Below are 21,649 nucleotides of genomic sequence, written 5' to 3' on the forward strand. Positions count from 1 at the left end.
ACCAAAACTTTCATCCTCCATCCATACACTGCATTAGAATATCCAGAATGAACTTTGGGATGTAGTGATTTGAACTGAATGGGGTTGAACATATTTACTTTAAATGTAAACTCTTATACCAAAAGGGATTGCCCCCTAATTGGCTTTTTGTCAGTGTGCCTACTAACCATTGTCTTTCTTGCTTTCTCTTTTATTTCTCTTATCCCCAGATTATTGTTATTTCCCCTGAAAAAGTGAAATATTGTATGCACCTCTAGTAAGAGATCTTTAGAAATATAAGCTGCTTATTTGAAATGATTCAATAGGAAGACTAGGCATGTAAATCTGGGAGATTTCAACATACTCTCCTCCCAATGGAATCACAGAGGGGATTATGTAGATAGAATTCATTCCCCTAAAGGGGCTCATCTGACCCGGCTTGTCTTACCTAGTATCCCATTTGTGTGCTTTTGCTGTGTGAATGCTATGTGAATGGATGTGAATGCACATGCGTGTGGGGGGGACAGAGGATAAAAGTTTTGGTGTGGCACTGCCCCCTCTCTCTACTTCCTGGAGTGTGGCTGGAGAGCCTGGCTGAGAGCCAGGGGGGACAATCTACACATGTGGTCAGTTAGGTTAGATTAAGCTTTAATCTGCTTTTTCTATCTTTACTGATTATTAATAAAACTCTATGGAAAATAAGAACCTGGAGTTACTGATTTAAATTAAAATTTTTCATTTCTTAGCAGTAACACTCCTTCCTGAACCATCATGTGGCCTAAGGCAAACCTTTGTTGATGTTCACAGTTCAGTTTGTTACTTTTCAATCAGATTCTTCTCTGTTCAAAATGATCAGGTCTATAATTCATTTAAAGAGTAAAATGAGAGATGCGTAGTAACCAGTGTTTTATCCGTGGGCTGGGAGAGAGACTTATGGCTCATTTTTGTTTATTTTTATTTGCTACTAGTAAAATGCTATTAGATAAAATACTATTTTGACCAGAGGTATCTGGATGACTTTGTTTTGTGACCCATTTAATTTGCCAAAAGCACTGAACTGTTGTAACTTCATTGTATGAACTGATACAATTCACCATCCCTCTCTGGTTCTCAGTTTGTTTATCTGTCAGATCAATAAATTATGCTATCATCCCTCTATAAGACTTTTATGTGATTTTTGAGTATATGAGTTGTACTTTTAAGGAACATAATTTGCTGGTCATGTTGATAGTTTGCTGATCATGTTGTCATTAATATGATAGACAAGACAGGACTATACATTTTTCTCCAGTCCCCACTAATTCTCAGAAACCTTCTATGAGAATTAACAGGACAAGAAATTGGAGAACCTGACACAGTAATAATCTTATGAATTAATTCTTGGAAAATGCACATCCTTAATGCTCTTACTGAATGCATAGTTCTTTTCCACTAACTTTCAGTTCATGACAGAATGCATGGGTTTGTGTTTGGAACCAACATAGTTTTCCCTGTTTTGCTTCAAGGAATGTGTTGGTGTCCCTCACCACCCCACCTCACTATAAGTATCAAGCAAGTACTCTCAGTTGAGGAAATCAAGACTCCTGCCTATGGTGGTTCCTAGGTTATGAACCTTCAAAACTGTGCAGATATTCTGCCCAGAATACTCATCCTATATTCTAAGATTTCTGCAAAAGGCAGACACAGATTCATCCCAGTCAAATAATGAAAGAATACAAGCCGGAACAGAATATTCTCCCTGGACTGAGTCAGGAGGATCAGTATGAGTGACTATAACAGGCTTGAAGGAAAAGGGACTAAAATTAATCTGGGACCAATCTTGTCTTTCTACAAGCTACTTAAGGCAGGGAAATCGGGCTGATTAAAAAAACGAACAACAATTTAGGGAGATATTGAAACAGCCTTTTGGTTTGCCCTAGAGATACATCCCTATCAAAGGGAGAGATCATGGAGTGTGAAAGGGGATTTAAAGCAAGGAAAGGCTAGAACTACCAAAGATTCTAAGCAGAAGAAAACTCAATTTAAAACTTTTAAACATAGACAAATCAATAGAAAGGATAATAAAACTATAAGGAAGAAAGAGTGCTGAAATTTAAAAAAGATTGCAAACTTCTCTGCATCAATAGTATAAAATGAAGCAAATTGAACCACTGTCTGAAGAAACACGAGAACTTTGTAGAATCCCAGGAAAGCATAAGAACACAATAGGATATTTCAGAATGATTTAATAGAGAAATGAAAACATGAGATAAGAAGTTAGAATTTATGCCCTGCATACCAAAATAACAACCTTGAATTTGTGGTAATGAGTCTCTGCAAAGAAGTGAAGGGGAGGTCACACTTGTATTTGAAACAATGTATCAAATGACAATATAAAAATGGAAACAAAAGCAATAACACTAAAAGAACATAGAATCTCTATATAAAAAGTCATTGATTTCAAAGACAGTGTCTGAAGAGATAACTTAAACATAACAGGAGCTTCCAGAAGAACATGAAAAATTGAAAAACCTGAACACTTAATTCTAGAAATAATGTCAGAAAATTTCATCAAATTACTGAATATAGAAACCAAAAGACCTAGTAAAAATTACAGATTACTTCCAAATAATAAAGTAATAAAAAAAAAACCTCTGCCTAGACTTTAAATTGGATAGTGGACATATTTAAAATTTCTATTGACAAAAGACATATACTGAAAGGGACCAAGAGAAAGACCTTCAAAAGTAATGTGATACTAATATGAATAATATAGAACTACCATACACAAGAAACTACAGTTTCTGCACACACCAGAAAATGTAAAAGGGAATTGAACAATTTATTCTAAAAGAAATTCAAGATACACCCCAAAATTACAGTCCTTGAAAAACAGAGCCCAATCAACAACTGAAAAAAGAGAAACTTTTCAGAAAAGAAACATGAAAAAATTCCAGCAAAGAGAACCTGTTATGATCCAAATATTCAACTTGCAAACATTACCAAAACCAGAAACACACAAAAAAAGATAAACTATGAAGGAAAGAATAAGTAAATAAATGTATCTCAAGGTTTTTGTTTTAAGAGAGAAAGAAACTAAGCTAATAGAATTGGAAGGAAAGGATAATTGAAAAATATTTTTTTCAAGTTATACATAGGCATAAAGATGCCACAAAGAACATAAAATGGAACTTTGCACACTTGTTAAAACAAATCATTTAGTGATATTTGAATACTTCTTCCTCTGAAATTCTTCACTTCCTTCGATCAAATTATGTTTTATTTTCTCCTCACATAAATTAGGAGCAGGGAAAAGATTGGACCTAGGAATTCTCATATGGAGATCTTTCTAGTTGAGTTAGCTCTCTTTACCACTGTATGTAATATTGTCTCAGTTGCCCATGTCACTAAGCAATTAGATGGCTTGACCAGGATCATTCAGTGAATATGTATCAGAAGCAGCAATTATCTTTCACTCTATCTATATTTTAAAATCTTATGTTGTTCAAGAACAGAGTGATTTAAAAAATCTTGGATTTTTAAAATCCATCAATAAAAATATCTATAAAAAATTTAAGAAATTTCCTTATGACAAAATATGCATTCTCTTGTATAACCACCAGACACTGGTGAGCAAGGCAGATTAAGCTCTTACTTCCAAATTCCAGAACCTGGGATCTAGGTTTGTAAAATAATTCTTTGGTAGTTGATTATTATAGCACTGAACAGGTAATGAACTTAGGTAGAATTAAAACCCTTCTCTTCAGGTGGACAGAGCTTCCCTAGAAACAACTCCTCTTCTAGAATGTGGTTTTTATTTCAAACATGGAGTGTTACCTTCCAAATGAAAAGAAAATGGCTGCCCACTTCAGTTTGTACATCTTTGTGGTTGTTACTGGCTCAAGTATTAATTTATTAGATGTTTCTTTTTATGCATTGTCTTCTGTGTCTATCTCTTTTTCCTAACTCTATTACATGTATGGTTTTGAACTCTGAGCCAGTTTTTGTTGCAGAAATCTAATTGAGTTTATGAACTCAATAATTCTTATTTCCTCTTTTCCATATTGTCTTCCTTCCTTCCTTCCTTCCTTCCTTCCTTCCTTCCTTCCTTCCTACCTTCCTTCCTTCCTTTTCAATCTCACTACCTCCTTTCAAATAAGTAGTACTGGCACAAATTTGTATCTGTCTCATTTTATAAGTATTTCAATTATATAACAAGAAATTCAAATTACTGCTTAAAGAGATAACAGTTCTAAATTATTAGAAGCTCAGTTTCCACCAGGAAAGCCAGGGGAAACCATTCCAATTCTTTGGTATATATGCATGTAAAAGCAAGAGATAGACTCAGGCAGATAAAAGTGGAATAGATTTTTATTCCCAGGAGGGTTCAGCTGGGAGAACTCAGGTTAGTCATGCCAAAAGCCTATGAATTTTTTCTAGACTAGTCTTCTATGCATCAATTTTCCCCAGTGCCTAAGCTTCCTCTAGATGGATCAAGGGGAGCAGTGCCTGCTTATACCATGCTGAACCCTATGTTAGAAATGTTCAACTAGGACTCTGTTCTGACACCCAGTCTCCCCTTCATTACTGCTATTTTCTTCAGTCTCCAGGGTCATAGAATTCCCTCTCCCTATCAGAGTAAGAGTGAAAGGAAGAAGATGGTGGAGATCTGTCACAGCCCAAACCAGCAAGAACCAGAAAATGCTCCAGACAGAAGTGTTTATCTGTTTCTCAGATCTCTGAACTTCACTGGCCCCTGATATATGTGCTGCTCATTAAAATCGGGCACAAAGCAGCAAAAATGTTTACCATCATGATATAAGAGTTCTAGCACAAATTCCAAATTGAAGAGGATTCTTTGTTGTTCCTTGTGCAAGACACTCCATCTCCCAACTCCTGCAATTGCCCTGCTGCTTTATCTACTGCTGTTTCATTTAGGCTCAGAAAGACTACGTGGGGTTATAAAGCTGTACAGAGATTCTAGAAGTTATTAATTATTGCTTATTACCCAGAGTGACACCTAAAAATAGGCTTATAGATAAATTAGGAAATTAATAATAAAATAATCTAAGTTTGCTAGTTCACTAGAGTGGGCTTATCTTTTAAGTCATTCATTATACGCATCATTAATTTCCAGGAAAGTAAATTAGTATGTTTTGGTTGATCCATGATGTATCATATATCGTCTGGATCAACTATTTTAAAAATGAAATAAAAGAAATAATTTGTTAAGTTGTTTAATGTATAAAATTGTTTTAATTAGATATAATACATCCATTTGAATAGCATCCCAGCTCTCTCTAATTTGTAATGTTATTTGTTGTTATTCTTCCATATTTAAAGGTTGTCTATCAAGAAAACAGAATAGCAAATTAATGTTTTTCATAAATATAAATTAATGTTTTGACAACTCATTAATCAATTAATAGAAGATACTTAAAATATATGTATTTGCCTTTCAAGCCAGCAGCTTTATGATTTGAGGTAGGTGGAGTTCCATTTTGTGACTTGTAAGATTATACACTGCCTAAAAAGAGAATTTATTTTAAAAATAGAAATGCATGTATAATCAACACATTCACACCTATGGATTTGTGAGTATTTAATTAGCAAATAACTGGAGAAAAAGTAATATCTTATATGAATTTTAAATGATTGGCTTATTTTTGAAATATTATTGTTTTGTGCTTTTTCAGCAATGGGATGTTTCTGGGGAGCGGAGCGGAAATTTTGGAACTTGGAGGGAGTGTATTCAACTCAAGTTGGCTATGCTGGAGGCTTCACTTCAAACCCAACTTATAAAGAGGTCTGCTCAGGTAGGAAGATTTTGATTTCCAGATGACAAGTATAATAAGTAACCTGGGGTAGCTATCCTTCTTTAGTGCTTTACACAGGGCATGTGGACACTTTCTGAATTGGCTCACTCATTCCAACTACTCATTTTTGTCAGGTCTAATTTTACCAGAGAAGGACCCCATTGGGTTATTTAACTCAAAGTTGTTCCTCTTTGTGGGGAAATACATTCCCCCAAGTAAGCACTACTCCCTAGCCTCTATTGATGTATTTTAATTTTCATAAAATCAGCCATCCACAATCATACATCCTTAGATCTCAAATATAATAATGTACTTAACAATATGACAGAAGAAATAATAACATAATAGGGACTCAGATAGTAAAGCAAATGTAGAAATAATAAATACATCATAGAAACATAGCAGTGAATCAATCACATAAGTGAGGAAAACCCATGGACTAGGTTATCTCATAACTCCTCTTTCTGTCTCAGATACTGTCTATAAAAATTCTGTGATTAAGTACCTTTTGTGGCAAATATGTCTATCCACTGCTAACATGAGTTGTTCAATGCCATGATTGACTAATAGTTCATTGGGCATTGTGCCTCAGCTAAAATAATAGTTGGTTTTTTTTGTACCTCAATAGTATCACAATAATCCCTTCCATGGTCTCCTTACTTAAGGCAATAAAACAAAGCAAAGCAAAACCATATGCTACAGTAACTATAACCTGTAGAGTTCCATTCCATACTTATAGTCTGACTCTATTTGGAGGAAAGAACATGTTCCAAATCAATCATTGAGAACCAATATTGATTTTCCAAAATCATAGGCTTGGGCATGCTACTCTTTCTCCCTCCCAAGAGTCCAGTGACTCCTTATACCTTCAGGATCAAATATATATAGCAGTCAAAGCCCTTCCTAACCTATCCCTTTCAGACCTTTCAAGTATTCTCTCTTCTGCATACTTTTTCATTTAGATATACTCTGCCTCAAACATGAAATTCCATCCCATCTGTGTGTTTTCACTGACTTCAGTGCCTAGAATATTTTCTCTCCTTCTTAGTTTATGTTAGAATATTAGATTTTTATGTTATTATGTTTTATGTTATTAGATATATATTAGATAGAATTAATCATTCTAATCTAATCTAAAATCTAATATTAGATAGAATTAAATATTAGAATAAATTCCCCAATTCCCTTAGAATTCCTTCCAGGTTCATCTAAAATCCTAGCTTCCTCAGGAGGTCTTTCCAAACTTCCCTCATTTATATTCCTCTCTGGGACTACCTTTCATCTATCTTCTAGGTATCAAGTAATTTTCATATTTGTTTCTCTCAGTAGGATGTGAACTTCCTGAGGCTATAGAATATTTTTGCTTCTTTATTTCTTGGCACATAGCATAGGCCTTGACATAGGTTAAAGATTTAATAGATGCTTATCCACCAATTGAGGAACTGACTGACAGATCCAATACCACATCTTACATGAAGCCTTCTCTGATCTCCATGATCACTAAAGATGATCACTTTCAGACTTTGCACAGCAACATTTTTTTGTAACTTCCTAATGCCTTTTTTCAATAATATTGGATATTATTGCTATATATATAATTAAACCTTCTTCCCTCTCTGCTCTGTAAGATTATAAAAAGTAAATTCATAATTTTAAAAAAACGTAGCTTGATACCTTTGGCAAATGTATACATCTACTTGTAAAACTTATTTCTTTCTCCTCCCTTTCACACTTCTCAGCCCTGTCAGCCACTAGATAAAACCAGCTCTCAGAAGTTTCTGGGATAGAAATATGGGGTGATTTTTCTCCTTACTAGTCTTTTTCTAATATCCATGCTTCTTTGGCAGCACAAAGGGGTGCTAGACTGATAAAACAGGAAATGTACTTAAATGTGCAGAAACTTTGAACAGAACAAAACTATCCTAAGGTTGTTCTATACAATTTTTGTCTAAGGCTTCTCAAAAGATTAATCATAAGAGAAAGAAGAAGTCTTTCTAGTCATTTGATAAAGAGATTAACATTCTTGCTGTCTAATGCCATATTCAGGGGGTACCACAGCAGAAGACACTGAATAACCCAGGTTAAAATAGGCAAGTTTATATTCCTACTTCCTCAAGTAACTCTTACTGTATGTATCCTTTCCAGTTTTTGATGGTGTCCCTCAATCTTGTCTCTTGATTTTCATCTTTCCTACATGCAAGGTGCCCTTATGCTTTTCCTTCTATAAAAATCAGCTCTTACAATATAATTTGATAAACCAACTGCTTTTTTTGGTTATTAAAATCCATTTATTTAAATACTTGTATACCTTCTAGATGGTATAATAGATAGAATGCCAGGTCTTTAATTAAGAAGACCTGAGTTTAAATCTGACGTCAGATACTAGATGTTTGACCCTGGAAAAGTCACTTAACCTTGTTTGCCTAAGTTTCCTCATCTGCAAAATGAGGTGGAGAAGGAAATGGCAAGCTACTCCAATATCTTTGCCAAGAAAACTTCAGATGGTATCATAAAGTCAGAGATGACTGAGAAATGACTGAACAACAACATAAAGTTATATAAGAAGTCTACATAGTTCTATGAATATTTAATATTAAATTTCTATTAAATTATGAATTAAGCTCATCAGAAATTAAGCTCATCACCCACTCTTGTCATATCCTAACCTGTTATATCCCCAAGTTCACTGTTTCTCCTGGTAGAAAAGGATTTATTCTTTTCCAAAGAAGAGAAAACCTTGACTCAAATGGGAGACTATGTAATTGTGCCCTTGTAGGAGTCAGGCAACACAACTGACAGGCATTATTTTATTTATTTTATTTTAGAAAGACAGGCACCCTAGAATGTTGGCATGGTAGAGTTACTATGTGGTAGTGCTAACAGAGAGCCATGGGGTCTTCCTGTCCTGATTCTGCCACAGACTTAGTTATGTGATATTAGGTGTATCACTGGACCTGTTTGGACCTCAGTTGTCTTAGGTGTCACCTGAGGGGATTGGACTAAGTAATCTCTAAAATTCCTGATAGAATCCCCTCAAAGATCTTCACTAAGACATAGAGTTCCAGGATTTCTCCTCACAAATCATAGCATCCTGCTGTTTGGTATACCAATCAAGGGACCATGGCCAATCTATTGGAAGTACCCGAGAATGAGTTTCTACAGCTTTAGCCAAGAATGAAAATAATGAATTATAAGGTATTTATTAAAAGGATTTTGTAATCGGTTCTTAGTATGTATGTATGTATGTATGTGTCTGTCTATCTATCTATCTATCTATCTATCTATCTATCTATCCATCTATCCATTCATCTGTCTATTTATCTGCTGCTGGTTTTCTTTACGTATTTACTTGGATATATGTTTTCATTTGTCTTAGTATCTTTTAATTATAGTGTGTTCTGTGAAAACTTACATTTTTATTTGTAATTATGGAGTCATATATTTATTATATGTCATATAGAATCATAATACATATTTAAATGCTTATCAATCTATATCTTTGGAGGTATATACATATTTATATAAGTCTCAATGTTTCTATCTCTATATTGTATATTTGTATATTTTTATTTATCTTTGTGAAAGTGGGACACATTTTCAGAGATTATAAATGTATTTATCTTTGTGTATATGAATGAATTGAAAAGATGTTTACATATATGTAAATATATCAATAGCTACCTAATTTCACAAGTCTTAAAGTCATACCTAATTCTTCCTTCTCCCTTATCTCCCTGTAGCCAGTCAGTTGTCTAAAACTATCTATTTAAACTCAAAAAATCATAGAATTAAAGAATTTTGGAGTTGAGAGAAAACTAAACAACTATATATACCAACTCATACCTCAAAATGAGTCCTTTTTGCATTATATACCAAAGAACTCATCAAGCTTTTACTTAAAGATTTCCAGAAAGAGGAAATCTTTAAACCTATTCTGTTTTTGGATACCTCTAGTTATTGGATGTTTTCTTGATCTGAAGCCTAAATTTTCCTTTTAGGCCAGATAGAATAAGCCTAATTCCTCTCTCATATGAAGGTCTTTCTCTACTTCCCTTCCCACCCTCCACCTCCAATCTCTCTTTCACTTGCCTAGACAGCCCCAGTTCCTTCAGCTCATCCTATATTGGCTCAAACTTTAGGTCTTTACCATTCTGATTGCCCTGTTCAGGATGCACCTCTAGCTTATTGATATCCTCCCAGAACAGAACACAGTACTCTATGATTCTCTGACTAGGGTAAAGTACAACAGATATAACTGCCTTATTCCTGGAAGCAGTGCCTTTCACAATATAGCACAAATTACCTTTCTTGGCTGACATATCATACTGCTGATTTACAGTGCACCAACCTCTTATTCTAAAATTTGCTAATATCTCCACCCATCTTGTTTCTTGTCAAGTAGATTTTTGAATGTGAGTAGAAGACTTTATATTTGGCCCTATTAAATTTCATTTAATTCAGTTTGTCCCAGTATTCTAGCCTGTCTAGATCCTTTGAAAATTTAATTCTATCATATAATGTGTTAGCTTTTCTTCCAGACTTAGTGTTATCTGAAGATTTGATGAACATGCTATCTCCTTGCCTTTATTTAAGCCATTGATAGAGATGTTTAAATAGTACAGGAGTATGCACAAATCCTTGGACATTTTACTGGATAATTTCCTTCCCATTTGAGTTCAGTGTATAAATGACTAGCTTTTGAATCAGGCCATTCGAAATCTATCCAACTCTATTAGTGTGTAGATTACGTCTAACAATCTTTTTTAGAAGAATAGCATGAGAAATTTATCAAATGCTTTTCTAAAATTTCTCTCTTTTTCTTTCTCTGTTTCATATTTGTGTTTATTTGTATCTATATTTATATCATTCTAATGAGCTACCTGTTTAGCAGCTGTCAATAAAAAGGAAATAAGATCAGTATGACATGATTGATTCTGGATGAATTCTTTGTGATAATAGCTTCCTTTTCTTGGTGTTCCTTAGCCATTTTTTTTTACTATCACATTCTAGAATTTTGTCAGAACAAAAGTAAAACTTGCTGTGACCTATTTAGAAATTCTATTTTCTTTACTCTTTTGAAAATCATGACAACATTTACCTATGTCCAGTTCCCTGGAACTTTTCCTATTTCTCACTATCTTTCAGGAATCACTGACAATGATATGAGTAATCAGATTCACTTGTACCTGATTATATGGTCTATTTGGTTGTTAAATTTAACTTATTAAAGCTATCTAGGTGATCTCTTACTATCTTCTTATTTATCTTGGATATAAACTCTTTATTAACCATTTTTAAATTTCTAATCTGCCTTTCTTTCACCATATCCCAAACTAACCCATTTTCTTATCCTTAGCTTTAAAAAAAATAAACTTCAGCTCATTTGCACTTCATTCTTGACTATTTTTCTTTTTTACTTCTATGCCATGCTTTTATATTTTTCCTCCATTTTCTGCCTCTGTTTCCATCTACTAGGGGAAAAATAAATAAATAAATAGTTAGTTGATGAGTTCCCAATTCTTCAACATTGTTCTCTTCTGAGAACTCTTCTTTCTCTTCATTGAAATTGATTCTCTTTGTGTAGTCAGAATTTCAATGGGAGGAAACTTCCAATCAGTCCTGTACTTACTTCCCCTATAGAATTTTAAACTTTGGTCTTTGACTTTTGTACCATTTCTGCCATCTGTATCCTCTCCGCTTATTTTCTGCCTTCTTCATCTTTGACCTGGACTATTGCTATAGCCTTATAATTGTTCTCCCTGCTTCCAGTCTTTCTGTTCTCTAATTTACCCTCCCCATAGCTGCTAATATTGTCTTTCTAAGGCCCTTGGTAACCTATTAAAAATACAAAATGGTCCTTAGGCAATGTGACCCTCTATCCTTTTCCAATGATGGTGGAATAAAATGGCCTCAGAGTGGGCAAGGGAAGAACCACTGTTTTCAGAGTATCTATAGACATGAACTTATTTAAACCCTGAATATGAGATCCTCACCCAGTCATTGAATGACATACTGCTGAAGCAACTGAATTGTATCAGTCTTGATAATGTCACTATTAATGAAACTAAAAGAGAAAAAGAAAATTGAAACTAAATAAAAGGGATGGTTATAGATTCTCCACAGAGAAGCAAACATAGAAGTTGATAGGTTTGGGTCTGTCTGTTTTGTTCAAAGGTAATAAGAAAGATAATTTTATGCTACATTAAGTCATCTCTTATTGTAGTAATCACAATATGTATTTGCAGAAAGATAGCCATAAGAATAATTGCAGATTATGTGCAAATATCTATTGCAAAGGAGGAAGAGATAGAAAAATTCCACAAAGAACTCTGTAAGGTCCTTCAAATTATCTTAATGTATAATTTAGTACTTGTGACTTTAATGTAAAGATTGATTTAATGGAAGATAATGAAAAGTGTTACAAAGTAGTTGAATAAATAACTGGATAAAACTTTATACAGAATCCTAATGGCTATATTTTATTAATACTTCTTTTCAGAAAAAAGAATTAGACTGTGTTGGACATGGTGAACACCAAATAATATAAGAAAAATGATATTTTAATGGGTAAAAATGATATGGTAAAAATGGTAAAAATACTGATATGAAGTTATTTTCAAATTGAGTCTCTGTGTCTAGATAGAACATGGATTTATTAGAACAGTCACCCACTCAAAAATGTTATTTCATCATTGTCTATACTGCCTTTTATCAGGATGTAATTACCTTCCCTATTTTAATCATATCAATTTTTACTTTGGCTTTGTCAGATATCATAATTGCAACTCCTTCCTTCTTTTTCTCAGTTGAAGCCCAATAGATTTCGCTCTAGCCTTTAACCTTAACCCTATGCATGTCCACCTGCCTCATGTGTGTTTCTTGTAGACAACATATGGTAGGATTTTGTTTTCTAATCTACTCTGCTATTTGCTTCTGTTTTATGGGCAAGTTCATCCCATTCACATTCAGAGTTATAATTATCAGCTGTGTGTTCCCCAACATTTTTATATCCTCTCCTAGTTTTGTCCCTTCTTCTTACACTATTTCCTTTCAAACCAGTGGTTTGTTTTAAATCAATCCTCCTTATCCTCTCCCTTAGTTTACTTCCCTTTCCATCCCCTCCCTTTTTATTCCACTTTTATTATTTTTTAAGGCTTAATGAATTCCCTTCCCTCTCTCTTCCCCTCCCTTTTGGAACTCCCCACCCCACACCCCCCTTGGTTTATCCCTTCTGACTTCCTGCATAGGGTAAGATAGAATTCAGTATCCCAATGGATATAGCTACTCTTCCCTCTCAAGATTAATTCTGCTGAGAGTAAAGTTTAAGTATTTCCTATTAGCCCTCTCTTCTTCTCCTTCTTACAAGAGTATTCATTCTCTCCCCTTCCTATGCCCTCTTTGTGTGGTATCCATTATTTTATTTTCTTATTCCTTCAAGTTTCTCTTGATGCCATCTTCTATTCCCCTCCTCTTTTTCCCATATCATCTTAGACCATTAAGTACTCTAACATCTCCCTATGAATAATTCTTCTAATTACCATGATAGTGAATACAATTTTTAAGAGTTTTTTTTTTAATTTTAAACCCTTAACTTCTGTGTATTGACTTATAGGTGGAAGAGTGATAAGGGTAGGCAATGGGGGTCAAGTGACTTGCCCAGGGTCACACAGCTGGGAAGTGTCTGAGATTGGATTTGAACCCAGGACCTCCCATCTCTAGGCCTGGCTCTCAATACACTGAGCTACCCAGCTGCCCCAGTGAATACAATTTTTGAGAATTAAACATAAGATTTCTCCATATAGGAATACAAATAATTTGATCTTATTGAAGCCTTTAAAGAAGGAAATTTAAAAATAAGAGTTTTCCTTCTTTCACCTCTCTTTTTTATTACCTTTTCAGGTTTATCTTGATTTTTATGGTTGATATCAAACTTTCCATTTAGTTCTGGTCTCTTCTTTACAAAAACTTGGAAATCTTCTATCTTGTTGAATGCTCATACTTTCCCCTGGAAGTATATAGTCAGTTTTGGTGGGTAGGTGATCCTTGGTTGTAGACCTAATTGTCTTGCCTTTCTGAATATCATATTCAAAGCCTTGTGGTCTTTTAGCGTGGAGGCTGCCAGATCCTGTGTAATCCTGATTGGTGATCCTTGATATCTGAATTGTCTCTTTCTGGTTTCTTGTAATATTTTTTCCTTAACTTGGAAACTTGTGAATTTGGAAATTATATTATTGGGGGTTGACTTTTGAGGGTTTAGTGTAGAGGGTGATCTATGAATCCTTTCAATGTCTATTTTGCCCTCTTGTTGAAGTACATCAGAGAAGTTTTCTTAGATAATTTTTTGTAGTGTGTTGTCCAAATTTGTATTAATTTCTGATTTTTCAGGCAGACCAATGATTTTCATATTGTCTCTTCTAGACCTGTTTTCTTGTTCTATCATTCAGTGAGATATTTCATGTTTCCTTCTATTTTGTCATTCTTTTGACTTTGCTTTATTAGTTCTTGCTGTCTTGCAAGATCATTGGCTTCTACTTGCCCATTTCTGGTCTTTAGAGACTGGTTTTCTGTTATAATCTTTTGATTTTCCTTTTCGGTTTGGCCTGTCCTGTTTTTCACGGTTTCCAGCTGTTTAATTTGGGTCTTCAATTTGTTTATCATTTCGTTTGATTTTGGGGCATCTTTCTCTAATTGGGAGTTTCTGTCTTTTAACTGTTAATTTCCTTTTGAGCTATTTCCCACTTTTCTTGCCATATCTCTTCCATCATTCTCATGATCTCAGATTTGAACTTTTCAAGAGCTTGTGACCAATTTTCATTTTTTTGGGAAGGTTTGGATGTGTTTACTTGTTTGTCTTCCTCTGCTGTCTGCTCTGTTGTCTGGATTTTTTTTCTGTGTAAAAGTTATTGAGAGTTAATGCTTTTTTCTTGTTCTTTCTCTTGGTTAGTTCTTGGGCATTGCTTGCCATTAATATGCTGGTTTTTCCTTCTCAGTCAGAAGTCTGGTTGAGGCAGGCAGGCTTTCAGTCTATCGAGCTGTGGAGCACTTTTTGCCTGAGTCACAGTGCAGTGCCACACCTCTCATCTTTATCCTTCCACCCAAGATCTGTGCTCTTTTGGCTCCTGAGGTCTCAAGTCAAGAGACTCAAGTTCTCAGGGTCAAGCCTCCTGGTGGTTCCCTTGCTTGTTCCCCTGCACAAGGCTCCTTTACGAGTCTCAGTGTGCTGCTTACACAGTCTGTCACCTCTCCACTCTAGGTCTGCGCCCAATGTCCTCACCCAAGGTCCACACTCAAAGTCTACGTTCTTTAGCCTCTTGGGGTCTTAAGTCTTGTTGCTCTCAGGATCAGGCCCTGGTGATCCCACGTAGCTGCCAAGAACTTAATGAATGCCCCAAACTTGCTCTAACTCTTGTGTGCTGGCTTTGGCATTGTAGGTGGTGTGGGGGAAGGTTGATCAGCTCATGTTTTAGTGAGAGCTATTTCACCCCCTTATAGCATGGAAATGCCCAGATCCCATGTACCTTCAATGCTTGGCCCTATTGTGGGGTCCCTTTGTTCATCTGGATTTGGTTTTTGTGTCCTTTTGAGGTATCATGTATGGGTTGGTTAGGAGAGTTAAGCTCTCTGCTTCTTCTCTGTAAACATCTTAACCCGGAAGTCCAGCCACCAAAAATGGTGTTTATTATGTACCTCCTTTGTACCCATCATTGTAAGTTCTAAGAATATAGAAACAAATATTTGATTCTTACCCCCAAGGAATTTACATTTTATTATGGAAGATAACATGTATAAAAAAATAAATACAAAATAGGGTTTGGGGAGTCTTGGGGGAGGGGAGTGATTAGTAGCAAAAGCACCAGGAAAGGCCTCAGGTAATAGTTGAGCTGAGGTGGGGTGGGGAAGAGGGGGAGAGGTATGACTGCCTTTGTGAAGGAAGGCCTGAAGATGGGTGTTAGTAAGAAGAAGACGACTAGTTTTGCAGGACACTGTAATATATGAATGCAAGGAAGGTATAATAAGAGTAGATAGGTTGGACCCAGAGTTTATGGGACTTAAAAGCAAAATAGAGGAGTTAACATTTGAACTCCTGGAAAAGAGGGATCCATTTAGAACTTTTGGAATGGGAGTATGACATAGTTACATCTGTGCCATAGCAATATTAATTTGGCAACAGAATGAAGGGTAGATCAGATAAAGATTAAAAAAAATTAATCAAATGTAAATTAAATAATAAAACTGAGAAAAAGGCAACCTATATAATTAAAAAATTGTAGATGGATTTATTTAAGTTATTGATGCTAAGAAATAGGAAATGGGTAGAGGAACTGATACAAACATATATTGAAACCATTTCCTAAAGTTTTAGCTATGTTGATAAATTGCTATTAAGAAGAGAAAGAAAAATCCTCGAAATACCCAGTCATCAAATACTTGCTCATCTTGCCAAGTAGGGACATATTAAAAACTGAGGAGATCAAATCTTATGATGGTTAACATGATCTGTAGGTCCTTTTGTTGGTTACGTACCTTTTTAATTTAATTTCATATTACTTGTCTTCAAAACTCTAAATTCCATCTACCTGGACTATTAGAAGAGGTCCTCAACTACCTACTTGAACTACAATACTAGGTCCTAAACTACAATACTTGAACTACAATATATTTTATCCCACATCTCTGTACTTTCCCTCTGCCTGTCTCTTATGCTTGGAATATAATTACTTCTGATCTCTGCTTCTCAGGGTCCTTTCCTTTAAAGATTCAGTTTAGATGCTATATTTCTTTGTAAAGCTTCCTTTGATCTGCTCAGTAATTAGGCTTTCTCCTTTCTAAATTACCCAACATTTTCTTCTCTATATTCATGTTGCATCACTCCCCTCACCCCCCAATAGAACATAACTTCTTTGAAAGTAAATATTGGTTTGTTTTTACCTTTCTATTCTAGTATTTATTGTTTTACTTTACTCTTATTGGCAGGCATATAATACAGTATTTGCTGAGTTGAAGTAAATTGAATTGCAAAATAGAACATTTAAAAACTTGACTGTGGTTAGTTACAATTTATCCTCAACTTTCATAGGGGCAGTGTTGCTAGAAAATGGTGAGAAAATGAAAAGCCCAAATGTTGATACATTGAACCTATGGGAAATAGGGGTTTGGGTTCCTGTGACCACCAAAAACTATCATTCATTAGCGATTGCTAAAAATACACTTTTCTGTATACAATTCTTTGTAACAAAACATTGTGATAATATATAATTTTTCTAACATAGTAACCATAAAATAATGTATCAAATACAGTACTCAAAGTAAAATCGGTAACATGGAAAGCATTTTTTTCTCACTAGTATTTTACTCCTTTTTACAGGTATAATGAATTGTCTGTTCATAAACCAATCTTGCAAGTGCCTGCTGCAGACAGTTTATTTACCACCTTTATTTTCTCATTAAACTGCATTACTGACTTTGCACGCTTGGGTTTAGAACCCAAAGATCTTGCATTATGCTTTTGGGACAGAATTGCAACTTAAAATTTGAGTTTTAAAGGCAGACAATGAAAATATGCAACAAATATAGGTGGAGATATTTACTCCAATGTCAAGTGAACAAGAACACTGATATGCCTAGTAGGATACTAGTCACTTCACGTGTGCCTATCTTGCATCTGCTTTTTTGTCTAATTGCATAGCCACAAATGTTCATGATTGCCTGCAAGAAAGTGAAAATGAGTTTACTAATAAAATTACCAGGATGCCTAAAGTCACTAAAGTTAAACTTGTGAATGTTGAGGATTGATTGAATTACTTTAACCTCTTCTTCCTTTCATCCTATAGGTTCCTGAAGTTCTTTGACACTGTTATTTCACAAGGGAAACCCTTAGGATGATTCTTATTTATTATGTTTTTTCCTCATTTTTTGAGAAGTCTCTCAAGTTCCCAGGTAGCTACTTCTTTCATCCTTTTTCTTACTTCTGGCTCTTTATTCTTCCATGGCTCAATGCTTGCTAGCTTTTCCTTGTAGCTAGGGTGAAAAGAAGGGTAATAGCAATTGATTAGGAAATAATTTCTACTCACACAAAGATTCCTTAGCTGCATGAAACACAGGGCAATTCTTATGTTAATGACTGATAGTGTCAATATATTACTATCAATGTACTAATCTTTGCTCTTTTCTCCCATTCATCACAAACTAAACCTGAATCAAACAAACCAAAGCTAAACTGGGACATATAACAACTAATGACTTGTAGTTATATTAAAACTGGAATGCAAATAAGTATTAATTCAGCTTCAAGGTGCAGGATATTGGATGTACCATATTGATAACAATCCCACAGATTTATCTGTTGGCAAGAATTAGCTAAGCTTTATTTCCATAATAACAATTTCAATGAGAACTTACACCAACCTTTAAAACCAAAGGGAGTTGTACATTAGTGAGAATGTTAATTAATACTCAGAGTTAGAATTTGTTGTCAGCAATATGGCATCCATATTTGTTCTAGTTCTTGCAGTTATAATTTAAAATTGGAAGCACTAGAAGATAGTTCAATCTTCATGTGGGGAGACTTTTGGGTACTGTACTATCTCGATAACTCAAACACCAGGATAATCTGCAGAGATGGAGGTTTACTGCCAAAAGCATGATGAAAATTGAAGGAGATTTACTTGATAAAAAATCTAGCTAACCTTGAAGGAGTTATGACTACTGGGAAGCAAAAGCGAGTTCACAAGACAGTTTTAGTGTTAAAGACTTTGGCCGTACCTTTTATATTATTTGAAATGGTTTATAGATTTAGAATTAGGAACATTGGAGCCAACCCCTCATTTTGCATATGTAGTTTAAGATGCCTATAGGATGTTCACTTTGAGATGTCCAAGGCAGTTGGTGATGCAGGTTAGTAGTTCAGAATAGAGACTAGGTCTGGATAGATAGATCTGGGAATGTTAGACAATTAAACTCATAGGAACTGCTAAGATCACCTAATGAAATAATGTAGAGAGAAGAGAAAAGATCCAAGACAATGAATTGGGAGTCACCTAGATTTAGTGAATATGACAGAGATGAAGATTCTGCAAAGAAAATTGGGGAGGAATACTAATATAAGTGAGAAGAAAACCAAAAAAAGTCATGAAAACCCAGAGAGGAGAGCTTCCAGGAAGAAAATATGTCAAATGCTGCAGAAAAGTTCTCAAGAAGAATAAAGAGTAAATAAAAATATCATTTGATTTGTCAATTAAATGATCATTAGTAACTTTGGAAGTGGCAGTTAGATGAGATAGGAGGCAAGATTTCTGTGTGTCAAGAAGAGAGTGAGAGGAGTGGAAGTGGAGGCACCTTTTGGAGATGACTTCCTCAAGAATCTTAGGTAACATTTGGAGGAGACATATAGGACAAGAGCTATCATGGATGGTAAAACAAAGTGAGAGTATTTTAAGCCTGGGGGAGATATGGGTCTGTTTGTAGATAGTAGAGGAGCCAGTAGAGAGGGAAAGTTTGAAGATAATGGAGATAATAGAGATCATGGTAGAAAAGACAAAAGGAAATTGGTTAGCCTTGGCAAGAAGGGCCACTGCATCATTTTATATAGGAATGAAGGAGATGATAGTGGGAGCAGATGTCTGAGTGATATGAGATGAAGAGAAGAAGGAGCTCTCTTAAAATGGCTTTTTGCTTGTTCAGGGAAGTTTGAGGTGATGTCCGGAACTGGGAAGGAAGGCAGTATCCTAGGAACCTTGAATAAAGATGAGAAAGCTTGGAATAAGTGTGGGAGTGTAGATTTTGGTGCTTTTCTATTAATATAAGGTTTTTGTGTTGAATTGCTGTATCCCTTTGGTTTTATGAAAAGAAGTTTTGACTGGAGAAGGTATGATAGATAAAATCACTAGTTTAGTAAGGAACTCTACATTATTCCATCTGTTTTATTCTTTTTGTAGTATGTAAACTCTTTGAAAGCAGGGAATAGTGGTTTGTTTTTTCCTTTGAAATCTTTGTAATTTTAGTTTTGGCAAAGTTCCTAGAACATAGTAGGTTCTTAAGAAATGTTTACAGCTACTCAGCAGATTTGAGTAAATAAAAGGTTATTGTTGGAAAAGAGCTGGATTAGAATTTCAGGTCTTGAATATCCAAAATAAAATAATGACAAATCCAAGAATGTAAAAGCGCATTGGCAGTTTGCTAACTTAAATATGGGACACCTAGGTGGTACAGTGGATAGAGTGATGATCCTAGAGTGTGGAAAACTCATTTTCCTGAATTCATATCTGGCCCTAGACACTTATTAGTTGTGTGACCCCCCTAGGCAAGTCACTTATTTCTGTTTACTTAGTTTTCCTCATTTGTAAATTGATGTGGAGAAGGAAATGGTAAACCACTCCAGCATTTTTGTCAAGAAAACCCTAAATGGTGTCACAGTCAGACACAACTAAAAATGATTGAACAACAGTAACTTACATAAGATTCTATGCCTTGATATTACTATTAGTATATTGTTATGATGGTATATAGAGATTCCAGAGAAATTGATGGTAGAAGGATCTCAGCGATAGTATGGATGGAGGAGGGACTGTATGCCCAGGTCTAAGCTGATTGTAGTTGGTGAGGGAGAAAGCACACTCTCCTCTCATAGTTGTTGTTGGTATAATCTGTGTCTCTCCTCCCTGACAAGCTTGGTTGGATAAGCTTGTCAGTTATCCCCTTCTAAAAGTTTGCCCAGGCAGGGAACCCAAGAGAGGTTATGTGGATGGTTAACCTCTCTAGGTCCCAACCTGAAGTTGGAATATTTGTTGGTAAGGGCTATTGATTAGCTAATGGATAATGGTACAATCTAATTGCATATTGATCTCCCCTTCCCAAGGGCTTTGGTATAATTACCAGTCAGGAAAGGTACTTGATGGTAAACACTGTATTGAACCTATTAATGGGGTTAGGAAACAAGGAAACAGGACTGAGGATTTAGGAACTCTATTGCTAATTATTTAATCTAATAACCTAGGTTGTTGATCAAGGTCTAGAGATTGCTAGGTTCAGTAGAAACTGGAGGTCTTCAACCTCTCACTAACTCTGACCAGACTTGGCCACAGCCAAGCCAGAGATTAGGGAAGAAGGCTATTTGATGATGTTGATTGATGATATCAGTAAACTCTCTCAGCTCTATTAACAAGGATATTGATTGCTCTCTAGCTCTCCCAGAAGGATAACAGGATACAAGTTACAAGCCTACCCTTTACCCTCTACCTCCCACCTTCCCAAGTCCGTGCTCCAATGTGAGCCAGCTTGTCTTGTCACTTGGGGAAATTTATAGGGCTGGGGCCAATTGCTTTTTGCCCTTGGCTCACAGCACCTAGGGACATTCCGAGGTTCTCAGCTGCCAGTCCTGTCATTCAAAATGGCATCCATCTTGTCCCAGATAATGATTTTAACATTAATGCCGTTTTGTTTTATGAAAATTTCAACCTGTAAATTTTCCTGTTGATCATATTCATTGATGGATCTCTACACTATGCTAAACTACACTCATGTATTCCTATCCCTCTATCTACCCTTCCCCAAATAACAAATCCTATATAATCTATTGTCTTAATCTATCTATGTTTATCTATGCTAAAGACAAAGGAAGGAAAAGATTTTTTCTTTCTTCTGGTGAAGTTGTTCAAGTCACATAGGTGTTGCAACAGTTCATGTCTTTGTGTAGTCTTTGTATAATGTCTCTTGTGTTGTCCTTGTGCTGATCCTGATGTCCTGATGTCCTGGTGTCTCTGGAATCTCATCTCACCTTTGTCTTTGCTGGATACCCATCTTGTCTGATGTCAATTTGCTTGTAGAGTTGCCTTGGATCAGGAACCAGTGTGTGATTGTGTAGTATCGTGTGAATTTTG

At 35.3% G+C, this 21,649-nt stretch overlaps 1 protein-coding gene across 3 annotated transcripts in view; it reads left to right on the forward strand.

Moving 5' to 3' along the window:
• The window catches only part of MSRA (methionine sulfoxide reductase A), a 585,525-nt gene that overhangs the window by 262,358 nt on the left and 301,518 nt on the right, over window positions 1-21,649 (forward strand). For all 3 annotated transcript variants that reach the window (XM_044663472.1, XM_044663473.1, XM_044663474.1), the window contains one exon: window positions 5,655-5,774. In XM_044663472.1, the coding sequence (XP_044519407.1) occupies window positions 5,655-5,774 (120 nt within the window). The remainder of the gene's footprint in view (window positions 1-5,654; window positions 5,775-21,649) is intronic.

The sequence above is a fragment of the Gracilinanus agilis genome, chromosome 2 (genome assembly GCF_016433145.1).
Source record: "Gracilinanus agilis isolate LMUSP501 chromosome 2, AgileGrace, whole genome shotgun sequence".
Lineage (NCBI taxonomy): Eukaryota > Metazoa > Chordata > Mammalia > Didelphimorphia > Didelphidae > Gracilinanus > Gracilinanus agilis.